Below are 16,518 nucleotides of genomic sequence, written 5' to 3' on the forward strand. Positions count from 1 at the left end.
TTGTTATTGAAGTCACCTGTGGGTGTAGGTTGTCTGTGGGCCATCCCAAAAGGGCCTTGCCTGATCCAAAAACTCGGAGTGTACAGTATTGAAGTGTATTTGTGTTACTGTTGCTACCTTCTGAATTGGGCTTTATAACTGATTAATAATTGTTTATGCACGAAACCTTGAGTGTAAGAGTTTATTTGAATAACTAACTGTGAATCTTTGTAACTCCACTAAAGCTCACATTTCCCCTCTTGAGATGAGCCTGGCTGCTCAACACGCTACCAAAACTGTGTAGTATAAGCTTATACCAAAGGTTGTGTTGCCTATACCTGTAGTCATAGGTGTTTGTAGTGTTCCCAGAGGGTACTGCATGCAAACTTTGCTTAACTGTGACCTTAAAGAGAAAAACTCGACAAGGCCCACAAATATCCTGCAATTGCAAATATACTACCATTTGTGTAAAAGACATCAATTGTACTGGTAATTAGATGGGTAGAACTAAATGTACAGTATTTAATTGAATAATTTGGTAAGCTTTTTTCCTTGAACTACAATGCGGTCCCATCCATATGGCATTTGTTGGTTGAAACAATTTGAATACCTTTAATGTAGTATTTTAATGGCGTCTTCTGAAGCTTTCAATGTAGCTGTATCATACTATATAATTTCTTTTTAACAGGAGAATGCAAAATTATACCTCAACATGCTAGAAATTGAGTACAGTGGGGATCTCAAAGAAAACGAAGGCCACATTCTAGCATGTTTTGATAGAGCAGTATATGGTACATTACCTGTTGAAATGAGGATTACTTTTTCGCAGCGGAAAGTGGAATTCCTTGAAGATTTCGGCTCCGATGTTGACCGGTAAGTTAGTCATTTAAATGTGATTTTTAAATTTGGGTATGAGTATTTTAAAACACTGTTCCGTTTTGCTTTTTGCAAAGAAAAACCGGACATGTAATTTTTTGGAAATCTGAATTGTAATTTTTGCAAACATATTTTACCTATAAAAGAAATGTTCCGTCAGTTATACAAAATTCAGACGCACAAATTGTAATGGACTGTTTATTCCATCTAGCTGTGTCTTTGGTCCAGTTTTTGAGGCTTCTCTTTACCTACTAAAATACAGATCTGTTGAAAGTGCGAATTTGCCTGTCCTCTGCTATCTACATTGAAACAAAACCCCTTTGTTTCATTTATTTGAATGTTTTTACTTTTTAAATCTTGGCTATTTAATGTTGTAAAAAAAGGTAGTTGTGTTTCAACTTTAATCGGTGGCACTGGTTTAGAACCAGAAAAACAATGCCATTACATGCATCAATATCAAATTAGTAATTTTAAAGTGAACTAGCTGTACCTTCCATATCACAAGCCGATCTAGTACTCTCTCTCCATCTCTCTCCGGTATGTTGCACTCTGTCAGGCGCAAGACTGCTTAGAGCCACCACATTTATTGCTGACTTCTGCATATTTTCCATTTCTTATCACTTCAAGTACTTGTCATAATAAAAATGTTACATGTCTTACTGAGCAAAGCACATTATCAGACCCTGAAATAAATCATATACATTTTTTGTTACTCATTGTAGTCTTTTAAAAGACCCCTATAAAAAATAGAAGGGGCAAAATATCAACAGTGAGGCTTCCAGCCGCTAAAATCAGAATTTATGAAACTTAACCTGTAATATATAACCAAGACCACATGAAAGGAACAGTCCTTTTTTTATTAGAGACCTTGAAAATGGGCTCACTGGGGTTTTGTTTGGATTTCCCTCATCCACTGCTGGCAGTTCTACTCGCCCAGGTTGTATGTGTATAACCTCTGCAAATATAAATAAAGTTGTTAAAAAGAAAATCAGTAACCTCTACTGTCTAAAATTCTGCCCGGCTGTTTGTGATGGCCTGGTCAAACACCCTTTCTATTGGTCTCCACCTGGGATGAATCACGCACACCCAAGTACCACTTTCTCCCTCAAACCAATACCTCCGTTTGCACACTTCTTCAGCAATTGTTCATTCTCCTTTGCAATGTCCTTCCTCCACTTGCTCTCTTGGTCCCCCTTTCCCTTGGCCTCACCCAAATAAACCACATCTTCCTGTTACCTGTTCCCCTCTTTATCCTCCCTCTCCCATTGGCTCACTCCCTTAGCTGGTTCCCCGGGTGTTGGAATCATTTCTGTGCTAATTCTCTTCAACCTTAGAGACCCCCAGCTCTTTTGCTGGACTTTGGTATTTTTTTAGCACTATTGATGTTCATGACAGGCACATAGCACGTTCCACAAAAACACAATACATAGATGCATTTTCAATAACTTTACATAGTCCTACTTCACATACTTATAGTGTAGGCCTAGGAGAGGCTTCATCTGATATCATATAGGTACATCCTAAATGGGGCCCAAATGTCCTTTGCGTGACTTGTTTTGGGCAATGTCATCACATACTGTTCCTCGCATTCAATAACGAATGTCAGTTCCCGGTGGAAGTATTCCACCTGTGGTGCAGAGGGGCTTTTCCAGCTTTGCAATATTCATTTTTTTTTGCTATTACAAAAGACACATTAAAAAGTCTTGGTTTCTGCCACTTTTCAAATGTCCCCAAACAGATATGTCTGCCGGATGAGAAGCTGGAATCTGTTATCTCCTCAATGTCAGCCACCGCCCCCCAAAATCATGCCACCCGAGGGCAAGCCCACGTGGAACGAGCCTGCTTGTGGCTCCCGACACTTTTGACATTCCCCTTAGCAGTGCGCAGTGAATTTGGCCATTTTGGCTGGTGTGTAGTGTAATTTATTCAGAATCTTAAATTGGATCAGTCGGAGGCCAGCGTTCAATGACACGGCTTTGATCAGTTGGCAATAATTGTACCATTTCTCTTCCGTGATCGTCACCTCCATGTCTGCCTCCCATGTTGTCTTAATGTTGAAAGACGGAGAGCGTGCCTGTATCATAGCTTATAGTGTAGAAATTCCGGGTCCGGCCCCGGACGTAATGGCTTGCAGACATGCATGTGAGGGGTGTTACACTGGGAACAGCAGCCATTTATCGCTGAACGCTGCTCTCCTCGACACCCCCCCCCCGTGTTTTTGAAGTCATCTAAGGTGACATATTTCACGTTGGGGAACATGCCTTGTATTTTTCTCTATTCGGGTCCCATGTTTTCTGTAGAGCTTCATCGAATGTGGGGGACATGCCAAGGAAATTCCACAATGGGGCATCCGGGTCATAGGGTGTCTAGAACTGTAATCTTTTGTAAATCGCAGTCCAGGCGTAGACCGTAATGCTGACCAGGTCAAATCGGCATGGGTCTCTATGGTGTGAGCTGAATGGAACTGAGATCAATTGGGGATGCGCCATACCTGTTTTACCACGATTCAGACTTTTCATCCAGAGGTTATATAGTACACAAATATCCTACCAGTATCCTGATGGGCGATCTTAGCAAGGCTTGAAGTTCTCCTATCCGTCTTCGAGGTCAAGGGAATCTACCCAAGCTTCCCTCAGAGCCCCAGCCCAAGGCTCGGGCACGGTGAGAATCCCAGGGAAACCCCGAAGGGGAAAAAACCCTGAAGAGAGCTGCTGGGGTTCGCGGAATCCTGTAAGCAGTCTTCTCCCGATCAGGATTGAAGAGTTAGGATGTTAATGTCGTCTTCCGTCTTTCAACTTGACAGAGGGCACTGGGTCTTGTGGTAAACTAATCAAGAGAGATGTTTGTGACAGTTGTTGATCCCCTAACTACTTAAGATATAAAAACCTTTACCCACCTCTACTCTTCTCCTTACCCCCACTATGCCGTGGATGTGCAGTAAAGATCAGGAGTGGAATGAGGACGGTGGAAGTGACTGAATAGAAGGAAAGCAGAATCACGGAGGTAAGTAACTGATGAATCGGAGATAGGAAACCGAGGGATCTGTCTAAATAAACAAAGGTTCCTACCGGTAATTGGGATAAATCCCAGGACACAAGGTAAACTGATTCCTATCCCGCGCTGATCATGAGATGAACGCGAGAGTGTAGGTCGCGTCCGATTCTGTGAGAGGAAACAGAATGAGAGTTGACCCGGAAGTGAGCGCTTGGATGCTAAGCTAAGCTGAGTGTTAGAGGGGCGGAGCCTGAATCTTACCACAGCGTCGGAGTGGTTTGCCGGGAATGGCGATCTCGCATGGAGAGAGGTAGGGTGTCAGCAATAATGGAGATGGCGAATCTGCAGTGGAAAGGATGGAGAGATTAGACAGGGTTAGGAAAGGATATTCTAAGTCGGAAGTAGGCTTGTAAATGAGTTCCTAGGCGAACTCAGGGAGCGTGGCTGTACTCCTACGAGTAGCAACGCGAAGTGAACTGTATCCGCCTCCCGGATATACTGCACAGGCGGATGACTGCGGAGTCTCCACCTGAGCTTTGGTGGAAAGAAAAGCTAAACTGCTGCTTGAGGTCTTGTAGTGCTCTCTTCCGAGTCTGCACCTCATTGAGCCAATAATCTGTGGAGAGCTGGAGATGTTGGTCACAATACCTTTCTATCCAGATGTGGGGAGCAGTGTCTAAAGAGTTGTACCAGTGCTTGGCGAGTTGATCCTGTGCTACCAGATAATACAACTCAGTCTGGTGCTGCAATGCCCCCAGTGTTAAATGGTTCAACCATCTTCTGCCATTTCATCCTAGCCACGCTTCCGTTCCATGTGAACGTCATGAGTCTCACAAAGAAAGCTCTGCCTGGCCATATGGGTATATTACTGAAGAGATATAGGAGTTAGGGGAGGACCACCATTTTCAGAATGGCTATCCAGCCACATAAGGAGATGGGTAGCCTGGCCCGCATCTGTGATTTAGTGTTGAGTGACTGCAAGAGTTCATAATTATCTGCATAGTGTCTGCCTATCCTTGGATACCAGTACACCCAAGTAACAAATGTGTTGGGTCAACCATTTAAGTCCACAAGTGTTAGTTGGGCCCAGCATGGCTGGGCTCAACGGGATCATTTTGGATTTAGCCTTATTAATCCTGTACCCCGAGTACTCTGCAAATTCGTGTATGTCAGACATAATGGGTTTTAAGTTTGCCTCGGGGTCTCAGACGTACAAAAGTGTCATCCGCGTATAATGATATTTCTGAGACTTGTTGAATCTGCTTAGATCACATGCTGTGCATAGGCCGACATCTAGTGGAAGCTGCGGAGTATTAGTTTGCTTTTCGAAACTCAAAAATGGGCGTCGACATGGGGCGTGCCAGTAATACTATCCCTAGTGTGACATCCACTGTATCCATGATCCCTCACGCGTGTAGGACCCTCAGATTGTTTTTTTCCGTCATACTTGTCAGAAGCGTTGTTGTGGAGTTCCCTGGCTTTCAGCCATTTGCTTATAATTATCTAAAAATCCCTGTTCGTCCAATCCCACATCCAGACATCGAAGATCTACGCTGGTCCAAAGAACAAACTGTCGAGACTGCACAACGGACTTTGGGCCTCGGAAGGCCTCTGTCCTCGGCCCTGCAAGTAGGGAGAGTGGGGGGGGGTGGACATAATCGCACTCACTTTATTTCCTACATGCACTTGCCCACTGCCATTAGGTAACATATGGAGAGTACTCCATTTTAAATTTTGCCCTAAGTGCAACCGCAAGTTTCCTTGGGTTTACAAACATACCGTTGGTAATCTCTGGCTGCCTAGGGACCACCCTGAAGCTAACTGCAGAGCGTGTAAGCTCTTTAAGGCTAAGGCACCAAAGGACTGCTCCACTAAATGTTGGGCCCATCACGCCAGGCAGCTCGAGGCCATGGAAGCGGTGGGTTCCTTCAGTGATGGCAGCAACGCCGCCGTTTCGGATGGCGAGGGCACAGGGGTGTCGAAAGACACCCAAGCGCTAGTCCCACACCTCGTAGGATTGTCCGGCGGGTAAGTTATGGGGAACACACCCGGCGACGCGAGCGCTACCCATACTACACCACCTAAACACACAAACACCAGCCGAGATTCGACACGCGTGTCGAGTACTCGGAAAAAGGAGGCACGTAAAAGCGGTCCACAGAATCCATGCCCTCTGAGCGTTCCCGGTCGAGACGCCTCACGACACACAGCAACCGTCTAAAGTTGCCAAGAGTGCCTCACTCCCCAAAGTCAGAGGTATGGTCGTCGAAAGACTAATCCGACCTCCACCCCCAGGCTGCACACCCAGTGTCGGCTCCGGCAGTTTGTTAGTCTGCCGTCGAGTCTCGACATTCTCACTCTAAAGATACGGAGACTAGCCTGCACACCCCCGAATCTCTGTGCCAGGCGTCTAAAGATTCCGAAAAAACAAAACCATGAGGGAAATGCTCCTCTACTCAGGGTAAAGGAGACAAACAGCAGAAGTCCTCAGACATAGCTTCTGTACCCCATGCCCAGAAGGACAAACCTAAATCTTCAGATAAAGATAAGTCTACTACCCCTGTCTCGGCCACTAGACCTAAGGTTATCCCACAGGACTTCGGAACAGTAGAGGTACCTCAACAAGAGTTCATCCCCAGTTCCAGGGAATGGAGCTCTGAGGACATTGACAGAGTGATGTCAAGAATGTCGTCTTTGACGAATTTCTATGCCAAAAACCCAGATCATTTTCTAATCTATCAGAGCACCCCTGACTACTCCACTCCTTCAGGATCCAGGGACCCTCACCCTCCTAGTAAAAGACCTCGTAATGAAACTCCAGCTCAAGGTCTGATTTCAGACCCCTTCTCTATTTAACCCTACCACCAGTATGCTGATGATTCAGACATACAAATGCTGGACGAACAAGCAGGAGTCTGTTATTACGGAGATGACGAGGACCAGGATGAAGAGGAAGACGAGGCAGAGGTCTATACTCTACTCACCTGTTAACAAAGAGCCACCAGTCACTGACTCATCTGTGGACAAACGGCTTCTATTAAATGAGGTCTTACTTGGAGCTGCAGAGCACTTTCACTTGGACACTCAAGGGGCTCAAGAGGAAAGGGACTTTGCAGAGGAAATGATGGGGGATAAAAAACCCACTGCCCAAGCCATACCTATTCTCAAGTCCATACAACACAGAATTGACCCATCCCTCCTCAATCCTAATCTCACTAGAGCTGTCGACCCCAGAATTGAAAAATTATTCAGGGCCGCCCAGTGAGACCCACTTTATATAAGGGGCCAGCTTAAACCCGACTCGTTGGTAGTCCCTACCACCAGAAAAAGAGCAGGGACAGCGGTCATCACCTGAAGCTCCCCCAGATAAAGAGAGCAAGAGGATTTATGGGTTGGGAAGAAGTGGCCTCCACTTCCGCTTACCAGGCAAGAATTGCCAATTCCACCACTCTACTGGCAAGCTATAATTGCCACCAGTGGGAGCAGGTAGCTGCACTCATCGCCTCTGCACCTGAACCGTTAAAGGGCCAGTTATCCCAGATTGCATCCAAGGGTAGATCGCTGTCCGGGTGCATTCTAAAGACCACCTTTGACGCCGCAGATAATGCAGACCGACTCATCGCAGAAGGCACTGTCATTAAGAGACATGCTTGGCTCAGACAATCGGGGTTTAAATCCGAGACCCAGGCTACTCTTATCGACATGCCGGTGGAACCGAATGTCTTGTTTGGCAACTCAGTAGAGGAGGCACTCAAAACTGCCAAGGATGAATACGATACCTTAAAGTCCCTGGGACAGTTGACGAGCAAACCCACAAACCAGAGAGGGAATCGTAATGTTCGTCGCTCACGTGGCCAAAACTCCCAGAGGGGCTCCAATTTCTCACAGGGGCAGGGTACATTGTGGTGTAACAACCAACAGGGTACCCAGAGTTACAGTAGAGGTAACAAGAGGGGCCGCGGTAGAGGGAGCGGCACCCAGGAAGACGCGGTACGCCTCCCAGCAAACACTGACGCTTCGCTCAGGGTCCCTTCCCATGCATCCCCAGTAGGGGGGTGCATTTCCAACTTCACCCAAGCATGGGAAGGGATCACCTCGGACAGATGGGTGCTGTCCAGTGTCCGCGGGATACTGCATCAAACTGCTGGAGCACCCCCGCAACCACCCTCCACGACAAAAAATTCACTCCCTAGACCACCAGAAGATCCTCCTCGAGGAAATCGTCAATCTTCTCGCAAAGGACGCGATAGAACTCGTCCCGGGCAACCAGGTAAACAAGGGAAGTTATTCAGTTTACTTTCTTGTGCCAAAAAAAGATTTAACGATGCACCCAGTATTAGACTTGCCCCTTGCAAACAAGTATGTCAAGACCCAAAAATTTTGCATGACTACGCTCCAAGAGGTAATCCCCCTCCTAAAAAAGGGAGATTACATGGCAACGTTGGACGTGAAAGATGCCTATTCATATTTCCATGTTCTCCGCTCACAGAAGATTCTTGTGCTTCAAGGCGGACAGTCAGCACTACCAGTTCAAGGTGCTGCCCTTCGGTATAGCCTTGGCTCCAAGGGTATTCACCAAAGTACTGCCGTGGTGGCAGCACACCTATGCAGGGAGACAATCCCAGTGTACCCTTACCTGGACGACTGGCACATCACGGGGGAAACCCCAGTAATTTGCAGATCCAACATCCAAAGAACGATCAACCTCCTTCGAATTGGGTTTCTCAGTCAACGAGAAAAAATCAAGCCTGGTGCAAAGCACCTCCGAACAGTTCCTAGGAGCTATCTTAAACACCCAAGCGGGGGTTGGCCTTTCCATCAGAGGAAAGAATTCGGAACTTACTACTGAAAATTCATCTGTCAGGTCGCCAGATAAGGTTGCGCAAAGCAATGTGTTTACTAGGCATGATGACATCATGTATTTACCTGGTTCCCCTTGCGCGCCTGCGACCCATGCAGGAATGGTTGGCAAAACAGGGGTCTCAGGCAAGTGGTCAGTGGGACGATCTAGTGGTCGTTTAGCCAACACTAGTGCAAAGTCTTCACTGGTGGACAAGAGAGAACCAGTGACAAAGGGGAAACCCTTTTACGATCTAGAGGTACAGGCAGTGGGCACTACGGACGTGTCCCTGTCAGGGTGGGGAGCACACCACCACCACACAGCTCAGGGTCTCTGGTCTCACACACTGGCCAAGAATCACACCAATCTGCAAGAGTTTCTGGCAGTCTTCAGAGCGCTTCAGGCGTTCGAACCCCACCTGTACAATCTGTGAGTGCAGATCCTAACGGACAGCGCGACAGCAATGTTTTACATAAACAAACAGGGAGGGACTTGTTCGCCAAATCTGTCCAAGCTTGCCCAGAAAATTTGGAAATGGGCACTCAGACGGAACATTTACCTGTCATCGCAACATGTTCCAGGGGAATCTCAATTCACTAGCGGACGCTTTAAGCACAGATCCCCTCCCAAGAGAACACGAATGGTGTCTACACGAAGTAGTTGTGGAAGACATCTTCTCACAGTGGGGTTTCCACTATAGGCCTATCCGCCACAAGCGAAAACAGACAATGCCCAGACTTCGCATCCAGGTTCCCCCAGCCAGGCTCCAAGGGGAACGCCCTGTGGATGAACTGGTCAGGGATATTTGCCTACGCTTTTCCACCCACTCCTCTGATGAGGAAGTTGGTCAACAAGATACACAGGGAATCGATGACGCTCATCCTAGTTGCTCCCATGTGGGCGAGACAAACATGGTTCCCGCACTTGCGCAGACTGGCAGTGTGTGAACCCATCAAACTCACGTGCCGGCACAACCTACTATCCCAGCACCAAGGACAAACCGTGCATCCTCAACCCAGTTCGATTAACTTGGCAGCATGGCTCCTGAAGTCAGAGTTCGGCCATCTCAATCTACCACAGAGATGCATGGATACAGGAAACCGAACACAAGACACTGTTACTTTGATAAATGGAAGAGATTTGTTATTTGGTGCCAGAATACACATCAACCCATTTGATTTTACTCCTTCCATTATTGTCACCTACATGCTACACGTGCTGGACTCAGGGTTGGTATTTAACTCACTCAAGGTACACCTGGCAGCGTTATCAGCCTACACCACCTCCCATAACAAGGTGTCATGGTGGAAGGTACCAGTGGTTAAAGCATTCATGGAAGGGCTAAAGAGACTCCACCCTCCAGTTTTCGAACCCACCACCAGGATGGGACCTTAATGTGGTGCTTGCTAAACTCATGGGCCCCCCTTTTGAACCCATGCATAAAGCTAATCTCAAACACCTGACCTATAAAACTGCCTTCTAAGTAGCCATTACATCCATAAGGGTCAGTGAAATTCAGGCTCTGTCAGTGCAGGATCCTTTCTTTACTGTTTATACAGATAAACTGGTTCTACGGACTCACCCTGGGTTCTCATCTAAGTTCATTTCTGAATTCCATGTTAACCAGTCCATTGAGCTACCGGCCTTCTTACAAGAACCCAAAAGCTCTGCTGAGGTGAAACTACACACACTAGATGTGCGAAGAGCAGTCCTCCACTACGTAGCCAAGACCAGACCACTAAGGAAGACAGATCAACTGTTCATCTCCGTAGCTACAGGCAGAGGAGGAGATTGCGTCTCTAAGGGTACTATCTCTAAATGGATAGTCAAATGTATCCAGCTGTGCTGCTCCCTTTCAGATAACTCTGCCTTTTACGCCAAAGGCCCACTCTACAAGAGGCACTGGGGCCACTCTGGCTTTCATTGCAAATGTACCCCTTGACACCATTTGCAAAGCAGCTACATGCAGCTCTATTCACACCTTTACTCGGCACTACTCCATTGACGCTCATTCCAAGACAGATACTCAAGTGGGACAAGCGGTGCTAAGACATTTGCTCATGACCCTTCTCACATCCCACCTCCTAACACTGCTCGCTAATCTATGCACAGCATGTGATCCAAGCAGATTCAACAAGCCTCAGAAGGGATACATTTATCACCGTAATTGTATTTCCGATGCTTGTATCTGCTTAGATTACATGTGCCCGCCGTTCCTCCCCTCTGAGACAAGGCGCATGGATGCTTGTAGTCTTATCTATCTTATCTGCTTGGATGTTCTGTACTCGCGCTACTCCTCATGCTACCTCATGTCAGAAAAATTACAATCTGAGGGTCCTACACGTGTGAGGGATCATCGGTACAGTGGCACGCCCTATGTCGACGCCCATTTTCGAGTTTGAAAAAACAAACTAATACTCTGCAGCTTCCACTAAATGTCCGCCTATGCACAGCATGTGAATCTAAGCAGATACAAGCATCAGAAATACGATTACGTTGAGTAATGTATCCTATATTGTGTTGGGCCCGTCATCCTTATGCCTCTGTTCCCATGCTTTTGTCGTATAAATGCTGCCATTGGTCTGAGAGTTAAGACAAACAGTATAGGGGAAAACTGGCAGCCCTGTCTGGTACCCCTCCCCATTAAGAATAATTCGAAAATAGTACGATTCGGAGAACCCAAGCCCTGGTGCCATTTATAATAGCTGTACACACCTAATAGAGTAAGGGCCCATTCCAAAGGATTTTAGTACTGCAAACAGATACTCCCAGGATACAGAATAGAAAGCCTTTTTGGCATCCAGGGAAATAACAGCAGCTTTCGCTTCGGGATCTATTTGTGCCATGACCCCAAACAGTCTGCAGAGGTTTAAGGTGGTAGATCGAGTCGGAACAAAGCCGCGTTGATCTGGGTGCACCAGACTCGGCATACTAGGGAGTAGCCTGGTAGCTAAGACTTTTGTGAAAATGTTGGCGTCAAAATGGATAATGATGGGGGTCTGTATGAGGACATGTTCTGGGGTGAACATCTGGATTCCAACTTTACGGTTATTACGGCTTCCCTCCTGGATTCCGGTAAGATATTCCGGTCCATCGCCTCCTCCCATACTTTAAGCAGCACCGGGGCTAGCTCTGTTTCGTATTCCTTATAAAGCTCGGCGCCCAGAACGTCTGAGCCCGGGTCCTTCACTGATGTTGGGGCTTTAATTGCCTCTATTATCTCCTCACAGGTTATTGGTTGCTCAAGGGTCAATTTGCCTTCTGGGGATAGTTTTGGGAGTTTAAACGCATCAAGATATTTATGCGTTTCAGGGATGGATTTGTTATCCCGATTTGGAGTATAGTTTTGTATAGAATTCCGTGAATTCTTGATTAATTCCCTCTTCCCTTGTGATCACTGTGCCATCTGTCATGTGGATACTTGCAATGGGGCTCTGCTGTATTTCAGCTTTTATTAGATTTGCTAGGGACTGCCCTGCCTTGTTACCCACCCCATATCTACGTGCCCTAACAGGGGCAGCAATGTATTGTATTTCAGCAATGTATTGATGTCAGCAAGGATATCTTTATCGTGGGTATCACTGTGATTCTGGGTGATTCAACCCTAGTCAGTTCTAGTCTCTCAGATTTCAAGAGCCCCATAGTCTTATACATAAGGACCCCCTTTACCCAGCCCTTAAAGGTCTTCCAGAGCGTTGCATAGCGATCAACGGACTCTTCGTTATTTGTAAAGAATTCTTCAATCTCCGTATGGAGGGACTCTGCTACATTGCGGTCTTTAGGATAGCCGAGGGCATCCTCCTAGCTGGCGGTGGGGTGTCACGTAGCACCACCACCAATGATATCGGGGGGGGGAATCGTTGGAGAGTGTGCGGGGGTAAATGTCACAGCTTATTAACGCATCCAAGCAAGTGTAAGAGAGGCCAGTAATCAATGTGCGATTCGGAATCGTGCACCGAAGAGTAATGAGTATTTGAGGGGATTGGGTCCTCCGACATATTCCATATCTGACATTAATCACCACAGCTGTGCTGCTTCGGAAAATCTTTCTGCGTTCTACGTCGATACGCCGTCCTAGAGTACCTCCTCCGACGGCACCAGATGTTATAAGTAGGTCGCACGACGCCTGTAGCCTCAGTTTCGTTTTTTCCACGAACGTGTTCGCTTCGGGAATCTCGGCGCGCCTTGACTCTTCTGTTTCTCGGTTCTTCGAACCTGTTCGTTTTGTGAAGTTTCTTCTTCGTGAAGGATGTCTACCTCGTCTTTCACCCCGCGGCCGGGCTTTAAGAAGTGCGGGGACTGTGGGTCCAAGATGTCGGTGAAGTACTCGCACTTCGCCTGCCTCTGGTGCCTCGGGGAGGCCCATGACACGGATGACTGTCGACTGCCAGTCGCTCACGTCCAAAGCCTTGCGCGAGCGCAAGAAGTTGTCAGTAGTCGAGGTCTGCAGGGCTTTCAACAGACGATTCGAGGGGCGACTCTCCGCATCGTCGTCGGAAGTCCAGTGGGTCTGGGTCCCGGAGTCAGTCCCGCCCTTGCTCTGCCTCTTCGAGGCACTCCCGAAAGCGCTGTCATCGGTCGCCTTCCCCGTCCTCATCCGAGGACTCTGCCCATCGGCGGGTCGCTTATCCCACCAAGCATGCGACGCCGGAGGAATGGGCTTCCTTCAGGAAGAAAATGTTAGCGATTCTCGAATCGCAGGGCACCAGTCCGTCCACGCCTCCGAGTGGGTTTGGTCGTGATCAGTCGAGAGACGCCACTCGCATGCCTTTGGGCTCGGGTGGTCAGCACGATTCGCGGGAGAGATCCCGCTCGGACAAGGGGAATCGTTCTAGTCATGCCCGGTCCAGGTCCTTGACGCACTCGAGACCGTGTGAACCTGTGGTGTCTTCGAGGAAGACGTCAACGCCGGTGGTGCCGAGGTCGTCGACACTTTCGAGGCTCCGCCTCCGAAGAAGTCGTCGGCGCCCAGGCTGTCGAGGGATACGCTCAGGGCTCCGGCCTCGAGGCCTGTGTCGATGCCATTGATGCTGTCGGCGCCGCGTTCGGCGTCAACGCCGATTCACTCGATGCCCTCAACGCCTTTCGAGGCTTTGTCGACTGGGGTACCCCGGGGCTCGGTGGAACCCCCTAGAAAGGCTCTGGCCAAGGTCAAGCATGGCTTTGGTTCCCATTCTGTGCCTTCTTACCGCCATCTTGAGTTTATTTCAGAGGTGGGTGAGGGCTCTGATGATGGTATGGTTCCTAATACGGTGCCAGATGAGATTCTCTCGGGCCATAGCCAATTTGAGGACCTGGGGCAGTCCCTGCACGATGCTAGTGGGCTGGACACCTCTCCGGAGGTGGAGTTTTGTAGGCCTGAGCCTAGCACTCATGCCGACTCCTCGTACCGGCGCCTTATGTCTAGGGTCACTGAGTACTTGGGATGGTCTGCTCCCCCAGGGGAGTTTCTTCAGGATGACCTTACGGATATCCTCGACCTTGGTCCATCAACTGACCCGGTACGGCCGTTTCATATGGCTCTACACAGGAGGGTGGCGGCGGCTTGGACTGCTCCGGAGAGTCTCCCGGCAGTGGGCAAGTCTTTGCCGCGAAAATACCGCCCAGCCTGTAGCGACCCCTGCTACTTGTCCAAGCACCCCACTCCGGAGAGTTTGGTGGTGCAGGCGGCTACGGCCCCGGCAAAGCAGGCGTCGTATCCTACCATCCCTCCTGATGGGGACGACAAGCGTTTTGACGGCTGGGCGAAGAAAGTGTTTTCTTCAAGGGGGTATGGCGCTTCAGGCGGCCATCTCCGTATGTGCCTTGTCACGTTTCACGCACTCTCTGTGGAACTGTTTCCTTAGCGGCTGAGCATATTCCCGAAGGGGACGAACGGGATGGTTTCCTTGCCATGGTTCAGGATGGCAAGGATGCCATGTGTGAGGCCGTTCAGTCGGGTTTGGACATAGTAGATTGCGTCAGCCGGTCCATGGCGGCGAGCACCGTGATACGCAGGTTTGCGTGGTTGCGGAAGTCGGGGTTTGCTGCTGATGTGCCCTCAACATGCCCTTTGACGGGAAACATCTTTTTGGCAGCAAGGCTGACGAGAGCCTTGAGAGGTTACAGACCTCCAAAGCTGCAGCAAAGTCGTTGGGCGCTGCAGTTCGACAACCTCCGCCTTTTCGTCCTAGGGGACAGCAAGGGAGGGGAGGTTCCTTTCGTTATTACTCGTCTTTTGGTAAAGCGAGAGGAGCTGCCAGTCAAAGGGGCCCCCGTAGGAGTGCCAGAGGTGGAAAACAAGGTACTAGAGGTGCCAAGGCCGCTTGGGCAGTTGCCTCTTTGCCCTCGGGCAACGCCGCAGCCGCTTCAGCTCAGTCATGAGGCCATGTCCCATGGTTCGCCAGTTAGGGGAAGGCTGGCGCAGCATCTTGCAGAGTGGCGTGCCATTACTTCAGATGTGTGGGTTCTGGAGATCATAGCCCACGGCTACTGTCTTCCTTTCCGGCAGAGGCCTCAAGACAATCCACCGGGGAATCTCTTTGAAGAGTCCGGATCCGCTCCTTGCGCAGGAAATTCAATCCCTGCTGGAGAAAGGTGCCATAGAACTGGTGCCTGTAGCGGAGAGGAACAACGGATGGTATTCCCCTTATTTTTTGATTTCCAAGAAAGACGGGGGATTGAGACCCATCATGGACTTGCGCGGTTTGAACAAACTCCTCAGGAAGGACAAGTTCAAGATGGTTACTCTCTCTCGTCCTTCAGGCCCTTCAACTTCAGGACTGGTTGGTGTCTCTTGACCACAGGGACGCTTATTTTCATGTGCCGATACATCCAAAGCACAAGAAGTACCTGAAGTTCGTGGTTGGCGACTCACACTTTCAGTTTCGGGTCCTGCTGTTCGGATTGACCTGCGCCCCGATGGTCTTCACCAAGCTCATGGTAGTGGTGGCAGGGCACCTCAAGGGGGGGATTCGCGTCTACCCCTACCTGGATGATTGGTTGAACAGGGCGTGCTCTCCCGAGCAAGTCCTGGATCATCTGTCCGTCACCTGCTACGCCCTCCACAAGCTGGGCTTCTCCCTCAACTTAAAGAAGTCCCATCTGACACCAACTCAGAGGCTCCAGTACATCTGAGCAGTGCTCAACACATCCCTGGGGCAGTGTTTTCCTCCCCAGGTGAGGGCTCCTCACATTCAGCAGATGGTGCACAAGTTTCAGCTTGCCCAGAGTCTCCCAGCATTCGAGTTCTTGAGATTGCTCGGCTTCATAGCATCCTGCATTCTTCTGGTGCCAGAGACCAGGTTGTGGATGAGATCTTTGCAATGGGCACTCAAGCTCCAGTGGGCTCAGTCCTCCGGCAGGATGTCGGACCCTTTTCAGGTGCCGTCCTCGGTCGCCCTGACTTTCTGTGGTGGGCCGTCGAAGACCATCTGATGAAGGGGGCTCCATTTTGGCTACCCTGGCCGGAAGTGACCATCGTGACGGACACATCCCTCACGGGATGGGGTGCTCATGCCAACGAGTTGACTGTCAGCGGTCGTTGGTCTCCGTCGGAGTCCAGACTCCATAGCAATCTGTTGGAGCTGAGGGCCGTCAGGCTAGCCCTGAAGGCTTTTCTGCCGACTGTGCGAGGGAAGAATGTCTTGATTCTGACGGACAACACGGTGTCCCATAAATGGGGGGGAGGGCAGGGTGACTTCCTCTGTGCAGCGAGGCGATGCAGCTCTGGTTCTGGGCAATCCAGCAGGAAGTTTCGATCTCGGCAGCTCATCTGGCCAGAGACTAAAACGAGACGGCGGACGCTCTGAGCAGGCAGAGCACGATCTCTCACGAGTGGGAGTTGGCTC

General features: G+C 49.2%; 1 protein-coding gene across 1 annotated transcript in view; it reads left to right on the forward strand.

Annotated features, from left to right (window-relative positions):
* Nucleotides 1-16,518, forward strand: part of PRPF39 (pre-mRNA processing factor 39) — a 481,116-nt gene that overhangs the window by 370,662 nt on the left and 93,936 nt on the right. Inside the window, exon 11 of the mRNA XM_069638752.1 lies at nucleotides 668-852. Within this exon, the coding sequence (XP_069494853.1) occupies nucleotides 668-852 (185 nt within the window). The remainder of the gene's footprint in view (nucleotides 1-667; nucleotides 853-16,518) is intronic.

Source organism: Ambystoma mexicanum, chromosome 14 (genome assembly GCF_040938575.1).
Source record: "Ambystoma mexicanum isolate Mex_15411 chromosome 14, UKY_AmexF1_1, whole genome shotgun sequence".
Classification (NCBI taxonomy): domain Eukaryota; kingdom Metazoa; phylum Chordata; class Amphibia; order Caudata; family Ambystomatidae; genus Ambystoma; species Ambystoma mexicanum.